Here is a 14206-nt window from a genome sequence, read left to right on the forward strand (position 1 = left end):
CCTTAGTCTAGATTCAGCGTATCTTTCCTGCTTGTCAGCTCAAATAGACACAGCTCTGCACGCCAGCATGAGAGACAATCCTAAAAATAGAGGAGTCTGTATATGTTGTTATAATCTTCCCTCAGCAATATGTCAGCTGCATCGCAGATGATGAATGTGAATCGCTTGTAGACCCTTGTAAGCAGTGGTTGACAGCACGAGCATCGGTATTTACCGTTGGGGCACGATAAGTGAGTGAGTCAGTTTAGGTTTACACCGCACTCAGCAATATTCCAGCTATATGGCGACGGTTTTGTAAATAATCGAGTCTGGGCCAGGCAATCCAGTGATCAACAGCATAAGCATCGATCTACGCAACTGGGATACGATGACATGTGTCAACCAAGTCAGCGAGCCTGACCACCCGATCCCGTTAGTCGCCTCTTACGACAAGCATGGGTTACTGAAGGGGGGCACGATGTTTTGGGTTGGGTTGGGTTGGGTTGGGTTTCTGGATATTGAACAAGGGAGGATGGAAAACATAAACACCAGGGGAAATGAAAGTTAACTGTTGAAAATTGGATTTGACCAAATAATTCCAATCATTCTCAGAACGGCTGTGTTGCTGTGCAAGTGTGTGTCCATGCAATATCGCCAATGATACCCGTATCAAATGCAACCATCGAATTATGGTTTTAATTCTAGCCACCACACACCAACAAAACATTTATTACAGAAGTAACACCCCGTCAATCCAGAAAACCCATTTCCCGGACGCTTATACATGCATACAAAGAAAATTACTTACTCTATAACGATTCCTTTATCCGGACAGGGTGCAATTTAATATGCATGCAGTTTCTTTCGTGATCATCTAGACGAACATCTGGTCTCTGAAGTGAACATATTTTACAGAAAAAATGGTTAATTATGTTAATAAAATATAATAAAAAGGAGCCCTGAAACTGTTGTAATCTAGACTCGCCTGCCATTCTAGACTTGCATGGGCTGCATTGGGCATATTTGTTTCAGGGTCTGTATGACAGACTAGTAGTCACTTGGAAATATTGGATTTCTGATGTGATGAAAACACATAAAGATGTCTATATTCATTGAAAAAAGGTCAGTTTTCCAACTATATGGAAATAAGTCACCTCCCATGGGCCTGTCAGAAGGGTTATCCTTGTGTAGCGTTTCCCGACGTCGAGATCATACACAATGTTTAGCTGCACTGGACCAAAAAAATTATTTAAAATACAATCTGGTAGTTTTCCCCAACGACGGGACATTGTCAATCACGTAATATGACGCATAGGCAGCTGAAAATTGATTCATTAGTTGTGGGCAATATAACCTGACATCGCTGTATACACGTTTAAAATAAGAGACAGATATTTAGACGCATATACATATGTGCATTTACACGTGTAACAGAACACAGTTTAAATAGATATGTACCGACACATCGAACTGAAGCTATGTGCTCTCCACATCTCACATCGCCTTGACGCTGTTGGCTACATCTGCTGACACTGAAGAATGTGGACTAACGCTTATAGTCCCTGAATGTATATAATTTTTTTATATACTACTCACACTTTGCTAAGGATCATAAAAATTCAAAACTTTACTTAAACGTAGATTTATAATTTGAAATTGTATCCATTTAAAACTGGATAATAATAGGGTGACCCGCTCATTAGGCAAATAATCACTTTAAAGAACAAATAAACCGTTGTTTTTTGTATTCTTTTAACCATGGTTAGTCTTAAGCGGAACACCAAATTCGTTCTTAAACTTGTGGTTAATTAATACCGAGCGATTAAAAGATGCCAAAACGTCGCCTGCTTCACTCTCGCCCGCCAACGAAACCACGGTTAGGTCCCATATTGCCTACAGTTCCAAATAACATATACAGAAGAATACTATACCACCAAAACAAAAATAATCAAATACATTTTATCTGGGTCCCGTCACATATCGGAGTCCATGGCAACGAAATGGACATCCTTGTCAGCTGTGTGTAATTGTGAAACCAGTAAAAGACTGTAAAACGTATCAATTTTTCATGATATATCCATGTCTCCATGTAAAGGCTGAGAATTCTCAGAATGAATAAAGATGTCTTACCAACCAACACTTGTCATTTTTTTAAAACGTCTGTAAGCAGAGTGGGAAGACACCATAGAACAGGTCAGTTCATTAACCAACTAACTGGTCAAGTTCATTTTAGCAGGGTTAAAACAGGTCGGATCGGTGTATTCCCATTAACTTCACTTCCTGGTCACTGGACCGTATCATGTTTTTTTAACCTGTAGGCAGTATGGTGATACACCGAAACCACAGAGGTAACGTAACTCTGTCGCCAGAGCACTGCAAAGAACCGGAAGTGACGTCATGTGAGGAAGGATTTTCAGATAGTTATCCCCCGCCGCGCGTTTAGCGCGAAGCGGGGAATATAGTATTAGGCTCCGTCCGTCCGTACGTACGAATTTGAATATCTTAAGATCCGTTGACGAAATTCCTTTCATATTTGGTACCTAGGTTCATCACAGTATAAGAAAGGTCCCAGTCAGGTTGGTGTACTTGACCTCCATCTCAAGGTCACAAGGGGACTTTAACGTTTAACTCTGGTCAGCGAGATATCTCAAGAACCGTTCACTAGGTTTTCTTCATATTTGACACCAAGCTTCATCCAGGAAAGGCGCAGGGTCCAGTCGCTTTGGTGACCTTCACTTAATTTCAAGGTCACAAAGACACTTTGAAGATTTCAGCATGTTAAATTGCATGTTAAGATAGTCAGCAAGATATCGCAAAAAACATTCTCTGGACTTTCTTCATATTTGACACCAAGCTTCATCTAATGAAGGCGCAGGCGCTAGGACCAGTCAATTTTGGTGACCTTCACATAATTTTCAAGGTCTCTGCGACACTTTGACGATTTCAGCATGTTAACCTGAATTGACTGGATTTTCTTCATAGACTTTCAAGACTTCCCTTGAATGTATTTCAATAAGCAATTTCTTTAGTACCACTTTTGCATATTTCATACACTATGACATTCATGTCAAGGTCAAAGTCAGTCTTGAAAATATTTGTGTGTTTGAACAACTAAAGAGCAAGATATCAAGAGAGGTTGACTGGTCATGTTTTTGTTGACATTTAACTTCATCTTAACCTTTCATTACTTTTTAAGTTTGATATTATTATTTGCGGCGGGGGATTATGTCACCTTAGTGACAATGCTTGTTGTATATAAAGTGTGTAACAAGCTCGTCATTTTGCTGATTTCTTGACGTCAACGACGACATACGGAATCGTTTACGTTGCCGTCAAGGTGATCGGAAAAAAAGTAACAGGAAAAAAAGAAAAGGAAAAAAGTAACAGCTCATCCTAATCCTAATTAAGTGTTTATATGAAAACTGTTACTTTTTTTCCTGTTACTTTTTTCCGTTACATTTTTTCCTGTTTCGTTTTTTCCTGTTACTTTTTTTTCCTACATTCGCCGTCAATTGCTCCTAGGGGTTGGGTGATTGTGTCACCATGCATTGATTTCCACCGGACCCAGCAGTTCGTGCTAAATGGGTTATGTTTGTGAGTGCGAAGCGAGCGTTGTGGAAGACTGGAACGATATCTTACTTGTGTTCAGATCGCTTCACGGAAGTTAAAGAATCAAAACTACTTACAAGTTGTAGTAAAATATGTATATGATTGATGACCAAAAAGATTTTCCATGACACAACTTGTAACATAACGATTCCTTCCTCGGAAGAGGGGCTGTGGTCGAAGTGACAATAATATTGTAAGTAGTTTTATGTTGACACCCACCTCGCTTCCACGTGAGAAATTGTTGTGTTATAAGCTATGTCATGCAAAATCCCATTGGCCATCAGTCAAATACATGTTTTTCTACCAGTAGAAAGTAGTTTTGATTTTGTAACTCGGTGAAAACAAACCTAAATAGCATTTATTCTCATACTGGCGGATGTTCGCGACAGGGCGACGCCATTTTTAAAAATCGTGACGTCACGGGCTAAAGTCTGTCAAAGAATTAATGAGATTAAGGTTTGTTTTCATCGAGTTAGAAAATCAAAACTACTTTCTACTCGTAGTTAAATATGTATTTGAATCATGAGCAAAAGGATTTTGCATGACACAACTTGTAACATAACGATTTCTTCCACGGAAGCGAGCTTGGGGTCGAAGTGACAATACTGCGCCATAAATTTCTTGCTACATTCACGTGGTTAACGTCCACTCACCAGTATGTAGATACTAGTCAATGTACATCTTTATATTTGGTCTTATAATCCTAATTAGTTTATTTTCATACTTGTATGCATTTTGAAACTTAATAAAAACTTATAGTGAATTTATAACATGACTGTAATATCTAGACATTTTATAGACTGCCAGCTGAATCATAATTCGCTCACACGCCCGAGTGTATGTTGTCTGTCTCATTACACTTCACGGCGAAAACAATGATTCTGTTGAATGCTACGACAAATGAATAAAAACAAAATGCAAATATTTAAATTAAAACAGATTAAAGTTACACCAACAATGTCAGGCTATTACCTTGGTCTAGGAATGTATCCATCAATATCCACATAAACGAGTGATATGCCATTCATCTGCAGCTGTTCCAAGTGATGTGTCTTTTAACAGTCTAATATGAGAAAAACTGATGTATCGTTTCAGGTTTTTCACATTGGTGTATTGTGCCATTGGTCGCCCAAGATATCAAACCTGGCAACTAATTGCCTAATGTCCGCCATTCTTTAAAAAAAAGTAATTTAGTTCGCCAATAATAGGCAACCAATCAATGTATTGGCGGTTAATCCTTTGAAAGAAGGACGTTGTTTTTACACAGACACTACATGTAATCATAATCATGATAATGTGGTTCAGGCACTGCGAGACAGACCATGGGGAATGGGGCCGAGTGCGTTGTGGAAATACAGTTCTCTATACGTCCATGCACCCAGATCCAGGCCTACGCGTGTTCATGTTTTACCTGCAGTCTTAGGGGTTAGATTAGCGATTGAATAACCAAATTTAGTTTGCAGCAGTGTCATCATTGTGGTAGCATTGCATTCGATAGAGTAGGTCGATGCTCATACTGTACGCATGGTCAGTCCACTTCTGTTCGTATCGTAATGTGGAACTGCAAGTAAACGGGTCAGTCTCTCTGTGTGTCTGTGTGTGTGTGTGTGCGTGCGTGCGTGCGTGTGTGCGCGCGCCTTCGGCGTGAAGAGCGAACGCTGTAAGCTATGCCAGCTACCCTGTTGCTATCACGGAGAAACCAAAGACGTACACAGAAAACAAAACCACGAAAACATCCTCATGGATGTGTTAAATAACATACATCTGTCAAAATACTCGCATACATATATAGTTATCACTCTGAAAAATCTTGTGTATCGAGAATGTTTGTATCTTGTTTACACAGCATAAAATAACTCATATATATCACAGTGACTTGCAGTAATCATGTCTGATCCAGGCACTGGCTGTGTGAGGGTGCCAAAACCATTTTCATTGGTTCGATTGCCAAAACAGGATGACATGCTAACAAGTCACACAGCGATCAAATTTAGTTTCCCTATGGAGATTCGGGTTAAAATAGTGCCCATTGATATTTGTTTGTCGAAAGAGGCCACATAGTGGGTCGAATGTTCAGGGTCTATCAATGCAAGTAGGCGACTGAATATTTTTTTACAGACTTATCAGCACAGATAACTATTTGTGGGTTGAATCTTTGCAGTTGTACTTCTTACCTCCCTTTGTTTAATATGGGAGATAATTCGTGATTGCGGAAATCGCCCTACGCCTCTTCCAGAAGAAGTAGATGGTTCGAAAATCAAATTCACACCCAATGTTTCTTACCAGACAGTGAACATTCGAAATATATACAGGTAACCTTGTCCTAATGCAAACAACAACTACCTAACCTTCTTAATCGGGTGTCTTGAGGAGAGGTTGACGGACAGACCTTCGGTTTTCGTGCATGAAAATTCGTCTGCACGGAGTCACCCTAAACACTTTGTCTTAAGTTTTGTTGAGGCTGGAAACATAGTATTTTTAGAATTTGTTTCTGTATATATAGCGGATACTCTTTCTTGTTGGTTGGAACCAAACATTTTTTAAAAAGATTGTCGTTACTTGTCACTGTCAAACCATGTTATATCAGAACACTGAATCGGACTATGTACAGCTGTTGACACTGGTGTTCGGAAAAAATGTCCTCGGCAAAAAAGTACCGGTAAAAAGTCCTAAATTTGCCTAAGCAAAAAAGTCCTCCGGAAAAAAGTCCTACTTTTAATTTTTATAACAAATGTTAAGAAAAAAATATGCGGTTTTTTTTCCTATAATCTTAACACTTACTATCACGGATCGTATTCATTTAGAATGGTGCTCAAGCATTTAACAGTTTTTATGACAGAGTGCCTATCATTTAACTTGAAAGACTGGCAGAGGTGTGCATGTTCTGTTTCAGGTAGTCTTTAGCAGGTAATATGGCATCTATATTGGACCAGTACGAGGAAGAGTCAGCTCGACAAGCTTCAGGAATCAGACAGTCACCTGCACAAAGTCTACAAGAACCGGTCTGTTGAATAAAGTGACATTAATATTCTATGTTTTATTATTTCTCTTGTGCAATAAATCAACATGACTTAAATAAATCAAACATACAAACAATATTTGTATTAGCATAAGAACTTTCAATACAATATGTAGCTTTCCTCTGCTGATTCTTTTAGTATGTTGCAGCCCATGATATCTTCCATTTTTCAGGCATTTGAATTTTATGAGGAAAACAAAGAAGAGATCATTTCTAGCCAAATTGAAACACATGCATATTTGAAAACTGACAGAAAACAATGTGAAAGAAAATATAGATAAATGATTTGTTATAAGGATATGCCTATGGTAAACATTGTGTAGCTGAAATGATTGTGGTTTGTAATTTGCTTGTCATTTTATAATGTCAGATTGGTGTTGGCTTCATTGATGCCCGTCTGGAAACTGAATCACCTATTTTCAACAAGAAAAAGGTCAACTTTAAGTAAGTCTTTAATGTTTATAGTGGTCATGATATTGAATGTTTTTTCAAGAGACATTCATAATACTTCACACAGGATATATTTCAGCCATTCCATAATGAATTCATAAAAAATATAAATTGACTGTTCTGTAAACATAGTAAACCCCACTTCAAAATGTTATATTTTGAGTCTCTTATCACAGCCCACATGTAAGACGTAAAATCAACTGAAAAAGATGTTTTCAGCTGATCATGATGATAGACCCTAGTCCCGATGACACTGTGTTTCTGTGCAGGCCGCCAGACACCATCACCCATCTGGATGTGTGCAATAACTTCCTGGTGATGGTGATGAGCTCCAACATCATGCTGCGTCTGGACCTGGAACACCCTGACAACCCTGACGGTAGGGACACTTGTTGGACACTTGTGCTCCAAGGCTGTCCTGAATGAATGTCCTGAATTTATACTAAATTATAGTCATTCTAGTCTTACAATGCTCAAGTCTAGATTTGGGAATAGGACAACAGTCTTTTAAAGCGATAAGTTGTCCTTATGATTGAAACACAAATATACTGAGAGAAACAAATAAAGGATCACAGGAAACTTCAAGTGTTCCTTTAATATTTTCCGGTTTTCATCACCACAGCGCTATTCAGAGCTTGATTGTTCTTGTGATCCTTCATTTGTTCTCTCAGTATATTTATTGCCTTAGAGTTTTAGACCTGTCTGTTACAGGGTAAAGTGTAAGGGTTAATACTTAGATACACTTTAAGAGTGTTTGAAATCAAATTAAACATGGCATTCAAGGAGTTCGTATTTGACCCAAACCTTGTCCATAATAAAAGATTCATTGCTCTCAGCATTGGTAAGGGAACCTAAAAATCCAAATCCTTTTTTAAAAAGCAAGAAAAGGGATAACTCTAACAATGTGGATGGAGCCATGCACATTTTGTCTCAAATAGGACTAATATGATGCAATGAGGACAAGAATTCCACAGGAAACTGCAAAATAACTGAGTTTTGAGTCAGGTAACCCCAGTTTCTTCATAAGAAAACTGAAGTGATTGTCAGTGAGTAATTTTGAATACCATTATTGATAATGATCTGTTGACAGAGGTAGAGATCCCACGTGCTGTGGATGACAAGGTTCACAAGATCTTCCTGGACCCCACTGGGAAGCACCTGATCATCAGCATGAAGTGTGGCGACAACTACTACCTCTCAAGGAACTCCAAGAAGCCCAAACCTATTGCCAAACTCAAGGTACAGCACCAGCAGTAATCAGTATAAAATTAGAATAGTAGAGGAGGCACTACTTCCGGTACTAAGCTGGTTTCCAGCTCCCTTTTCGTGCACCATCGTGCGACATGTGAGACAGGGCCCAGCTTACTGCCAGTATCAGATTTCTGGTGAAGTGTATATTCAAGAACTAGTTCTGGTTCCAAATTGCAAGACCGCCAAATATGACTTCACTAGATCAGACCAAGTGTGCAGCCAGTTTTTGCTGTCACAGCTGCTGACAGTCGTAATAGTTTGGGGTTGGTCAGATTGGAAATTTGTTATACCTGCAAGGACAATCAGTTCCTTACTGTCAACTGACAACCTTGAGACTAAAGTACTGTCGGAAATGCTAGAAAAATGCTTTTTAGCCTTAATATCTTTATAAAGGTGATAAATGTACTATGTTGTCAATATATCAACTCGCCTATTGTCTACCTAATTTTTATTTCAATCGATTTAACATTCCCATGCATGTAAAGGGCAGTTTACAGGAGAGAATTTGGTACCAAAACAGCAACTTCAGATTTTTTCAGAGTTCAACAACAGAAATCTGAAATAGTCTTTAGATTTATGCTAATAATACAGGTGGTGTAAAAATATGAATTAACGTTTTTCCTAAACAAATAAATGTTGAATGTTTGTGTTACTTTACTTAATTACCGTTTTCTTTATTGAAGAAATATTAATATACTTGTTAAGTCTTGATAAATAAGTTTCCCGTCATGCATGCACATCTTTATCACAGCGTCCACTATGGCCAACGATTTGCAGTCGATTGTTGCAAAGGTTTATAGTTTTTTTCTGCTTAAAAAAGACAGAGGTAAACCTTTCATTAGTTTAGAAAGGGTTTATTACAGAACTTGTAGAGCTGTTGGCATGTCTTACCAACAAGTTTACAATATTGTAAACAAATCAGACAAGACAGGGACCGTCTCAAATGCACAACCGGGACGTAAAACCATCCTTGACAACTTTGACAGAGGAGTGCTTAGACGGGCGGTCTACAAACTTTATGAGAAGAAAAATATATATATTCTAAAGAAGCTACACCAGTGACTTCGTTAAATCTTTGGCCAATGTTCACAACTAGATTAAACTGACCGAATTACATCCATATTTTTTCAGTGAAATATACTGTCGACATGCAAAACATATATTTAAACGTTGCACATTTCTACAATCAATCGATAAGATAACACAAGTGATAGGATTCTTTCCAATGTACAGTAATTCGTATGTTTATTTCAAAACAAACACACATACACAAATGGTCCCTTACATAACTGATAATTATACTATACGTACACATATTCAACATTTTGCAGAAAACATCTATTGAGATGACCCTCTCGCCGGCGTGTGCTCAGGTGTCAATTTCACCTGTCGATACCGTGCATGCTGATGACGTAATACAGGCAGTTAATGTTTGTTTCAAATAACGTCCAACTACCCCTTATTTTTCTAAGTTTTGGTTTTTTCATCAGTAAAAACACATTTTAGAGCATGTCTCAAAATTTATTCCCTCGGTCTACATTAGGTAGATGTTTCTTGAAGTGATATTTGTTATTTAAGTAACTGTAATACCTCTGAAATTTAAATATAAGTCAAAAAGCATTTTTCTAGCATTTCCGACAGTACTTTAGTTGAAAAGGTATGAAACATTGTTTGTCACCGGAAGTACTAAGGTCTCGTGAAGTGCTGTGACCTACTTACAGACCATTTTGGTCATGTCATTCTATCTCTGCTGTATTTGCTCCAGGGTCACCTGATCGACTCTGTAGGGTGGAACTGGCAGAATGCTAACGAGGCAACCACCAGCGCTATACTTCTCGGGACAAGCAAAGGTAAGGGTTATATTTCTTGTTGATCTGCCGATCAGTCAAATATAATGTTCAATAGATGTGACAAAACATACATTTGAGGAAACTCTCATTTGTTCCAACAAAGTCTTTTAACATATGGTGTATCCCAACTGTGCCCACTTTTCTTAAAACAACAAAATGCAGTCACCCGTAGAACAATTGGGGGATTAGTTATAGTATGCTTCGATTAACTCTCATTTAACTGGTGTTTCCGGTTATGTTGATGACATGTTATTGATGTTACTCATACTGATGTTTCTTAAGATGCATATCACTTGTATGTTAATACATTATTACTTCAAACTCATTACACTTATGTCTTGCTGAGTTAATGCCAGTTACATACTAGTTTATGAATTAAATATGTAGTTGATGACTTAGGAGTTAAGTAGACTATACTATATACCACTGCCCACTAGCCTGATACAGACTATACCCTAATCCCTCTGTTGTTTCAAAAAGTGGGCACAGTGGGAGTAAACCTAACAAATTTGAGTGATATGAGACTCCAAATTTGAAATGTCTGTCATAGATAAATATGGGACGGATAGTTTTTCATTGCCTTTTTTTAATTTCCTTTTTTAACAAGCATATTTTCTTTTCCATAAACAATTTTGAAACAGCAATCTCTGTTCTATATCTATTTCAGTGATCAGAATTTCACCTGAAAGCCAAGGATCCGTGTCATAACCCTAATGTTTGTAAAGGTTTTTGAGGTTTAATGAACCCATGACGATTGTAATTACTTACCTTATGTCCAGGCATTATATTTGAGACGGAGCTGACAGCCAATGAGGACAGTCGTTTCTTCCAAGGGAGCCTGGACCAGTACTTGAGACAAGTAAGGGTTGTGTACCTGTATACACCATATCCTAGGGGTGACTGTTGAGGCTGTTTCACTATTTCAGTAGTTTACAAATGTACCCCACACTAATATGATTTGATTGCAATAGCATTAAACCAACTTTAAGGCTTGATAGCTAAGGCTTGATCTGCGTAAAAGAAATGAATAAAGTATTGTTGACATTGTCTGAACCAGTAATAACCCTTTCTGTCATCACGCTAAAAAACAAATGGCAGTAACTCTCATCTGAAGTGGTCATAATTCTTACTAATCAACACATGGCAGATCAAGTTTGAATTTACGCTGAAAAAAAAGGAGAAGCACATAATTTATGTATTATTTGTGACTTTTGAAACTTTTAACTGTTATGCATTATCTCGACAGTACAATTGTAGTGCATCGTTAAGGCAAACAATTGCAGTGTATCAATATATCATGACACTCCTATATTAGTGCCATCTCAGTATTGCCATAGTTCTGTGGCAGATGAAGTATGGTACTATAAAGGATTAAAGTGGTCCACACTGACAGCAGTGAGTGACCTGACCTAGATGAAGACTACCCATCTAACTGTCGTTCATTTCCCAATGGGCATCTGTATGTTACATGATTACATTGTCATTTGAGTGGAGAGTTACAGGGCTACATTTGGGCAATTCTAAAAATAATGTCCCATTAGCACAGTATCATCATATGACCTTTAGACAGATTGTGTAATAAATACAGGATCACAGAAAGGTAAAGAGATTGCTCTACTTACCGAAAGAAATCACACAGCCTCACACTGGGATGTATAGGAAATGCAACCAGGTTGCCTCAAGTTGTAACCCTATCTTCAGCAGCTCATCTGACCTTTGTATGACTCAAACAAGCACCCACAGTTCACAGAACATTCATATTAATCCATTTACAGCATCACTTGGGTCTGGATTGCATTCCCGTTCCAGTTTTTCTGGGTTTACCTTACTTTTCAAGTGAATGAAACCATCGGTTCCAGGTTATGATTCATGAATTCAACGAAAGGAAACAATTGATAATAGATTGCAAGAATAAGAGATTAAAAGAAAAATTCAAACCCAAAATCATTTCAAAATTATTATCCATCTGTAATGTTTTTAGGCAAAGTACTTTGAAGAAGTTAATTAAGGATTGAAGTTGTACTTGCTGATGTTCATCAGCTGATGAAGACAGTGCCTAAAAGTCGAATGAGCAAATTTTCCATGAAGTGCAAATTTACTCATATCATTTACTCTTTACCAGCTGATTTACGTCAACAAATACAACTTATGCTTATATTGACAGTTACATGTCTCATAACCAAACAATCCATTCAAACACCAAACATAATTATTTAAAGAGAACTTTATTATTATTGAACCGGAAGCTGGCAGGGGTAATGGAGGCGAAGAACGATTTGATGTGGGATGAGTGGCGCTTAAAATGTTGCATTAGATATGTTTTACGTGAGTACTTATTAAATATGAGGTTGGGAATCTGAGATCACAGCCCCCGTGAGGAAATGGGTGTCTACCTTTGATGGTGGCGATATTTTATTTTGATATTAAAAATATTTTTCGAACCCAAGCGGGGGAAGTATGTTGCCAACCTTTGCTCGCTTCACTCGCATATAGGAAGACTGGTCATTTTCTCTTTGTTGCGCAACCCTATTTGCATTACAGTTTGCCTGTGCTTTTATAAACTAGTTCCATCTACCGTGAACTTTTTCAACCAAAACTGGTGCCTTACTGAAGCCTTTGCCCTAGTATTTGGCACCACAATAATTTGTTCGTTGTTCGCCATTTTACAACAAATGCACAACTTCTGGTGTGAAAAACCGAAATATCTGAAGATTTCCAAGTTTTACGAAGTTTTTTGAATGCGTGTCAAAATACCAGTTTTCGATCAACGTATCGCAATACATATCGTTTTTATGTCTGAACCGGTAAATACCAGTAAACTGGTTATAATGCGCTATTTCGCAGCCCTACTAATTATCATTCGCAGTTGCAGAGATTGCTGCAGACCTGAGTTCTGTTGGTCAGTTACCCGATGAAATCCATCTTCATCAGTTACATTTCTTGGTGTATGTTGAATCTATGGACAACTAGAGAAATCTAACTCTTGTATTACCAGACAATATAATGCAATTCACAATGGACTTGTTTTGGAGTAACCTCCCCTTATCTCAATACTTTGTTCAGTTAAAGCTTGCAACGAAACCTCACGAGGTAAGATTGTCTGGTTCTGTTGTCCATGCTATGTCAGTAATTTATGTATGTCTTGCCATTACCCATCTCCACATCAGGCAAATTTGTGTTTTTGAACTGTGTTTATCTTGATATGTCTGTTTACAGTGTGTTTATTTTCCACCTGGATGAAATTCACTAGTTTTGTTTTGGAGTATACAATTTATGTTGAATGATAGTATATGTGAATTTGTTGCAATTGTTTAGTTGCTGCTGCCACATTTTGAAATTTTATACTTTTACGAAGCCTTCTTCTTCTGATTTCACCGAAATTCTGATTGAGATCACAGAAAGTTATTTGCTTATCAGCTGCCTTACATTCATGCCACAAAACACTGAGAATGTTTAACTGTAAACCAGTAACGATGTGGTGACTGTAATCCATGAGGTTCCAATAATCTTTTCTGCAGTAACAAGTAAGTATTACGAGAATCCCACCATTGAATTTTGGTGCCCCGCCCCAGAGCTCACCCTTGAAATTTATACCAAATTATAATGTCCTGGAGAAAGGTCACCACTCAACATAAACACAATAATCATATACTGCAATAAGCATGAAAATATGTTTGCTTTTGTATGTGAAGGCAACAGATTAGTTAAATGTAATGTGACAAATTATATTTTAGTTAATAGTTGACTCGTTCACCAACATACCGGTAGTAGCTTTAACCAATATTGGTACTTGGACAAACCTTCGGTTCTACTCCCTTGCAGGTAGGCCTTAGAAAATTCATATATCTGCTTCCTTATATGTCTCTCGACATTAGACAAAAATAAGGACGGTTAGTTGTCATCTTGAAGGTTAGTTGAACTAGTCCCACCCGCTCACCCCTATAAACTTGAAATCCCAAGTTTTCTATCTTGCAGTAGGTATAATATGTATGACCTGTTTTAGAAATTAAACATTGGCTTTCTTGTCCCAAGTCTTAAAATTTTGAAG

At 37.8% G+C, this 14206-nt stretch overlaps 1 protein-coding gene across 2 annotated transcripts in view; it reads left to right on the forward strand.

Annotated features, from left to right (window-relative positions):
- The first annotated feature begins 5779 nt into the window (after positions 1-5779).
- Positions 5780-14206, forward strand: part of LOC124281850 (vacuolar protein sorting-associated protein 18 homolog) — a 29350-nt gene continuing 20923 nt past the window's right edge. The window contains exons 1-8 of one of the 2 annotated variants that reach the window (XM_046717853.1): positions 5780-5900; positions 6482-6590; positions 6978-7051; positions 7327-7436; positions 8148-8296; positions 10074-10158; positions 10938-11017; positions 13222-13248. In XM_046717853.1, the coding sequence (XP_046573809.1) occupies positions 6501-6590; positions 6978-7051; positions 7327-7436; positions 8148-8296; positions 10074-10158; positions 10938-11017; positions 13222-13248 (615 nt within the window). In that variant the 5' untranslated portion in view covers positions 5780-5900; positions 6482-6500. The remainder of the gene's footprint in view (positions 5901-6481; positions 6591-6977; positions 7052-7326; positions 7437-8147; positions 8297-10073; positions 10159-10937; positions 11018-13221; positions 13249-14206) is intronic. The other variant, XM_046717854.1, reaches the window with a different exon arrangement.

This window comes from Haliotis rubra, unplaced genomic scaffold (assembly GCF_003918875.1).
Source record: "Haliotis rubra isolate DU_JTF1 unplaced genomic scaffold, ASM391887v1 Scf29, whole genome shotgun sequence".
Taxonomy (NCBI): domain Eukaryota; kingdom Metazoa; phylum Mollusca; class Gastropoda; order Lepetellida; family Haliotidae; genus Haliotis; species Haliotis rubra.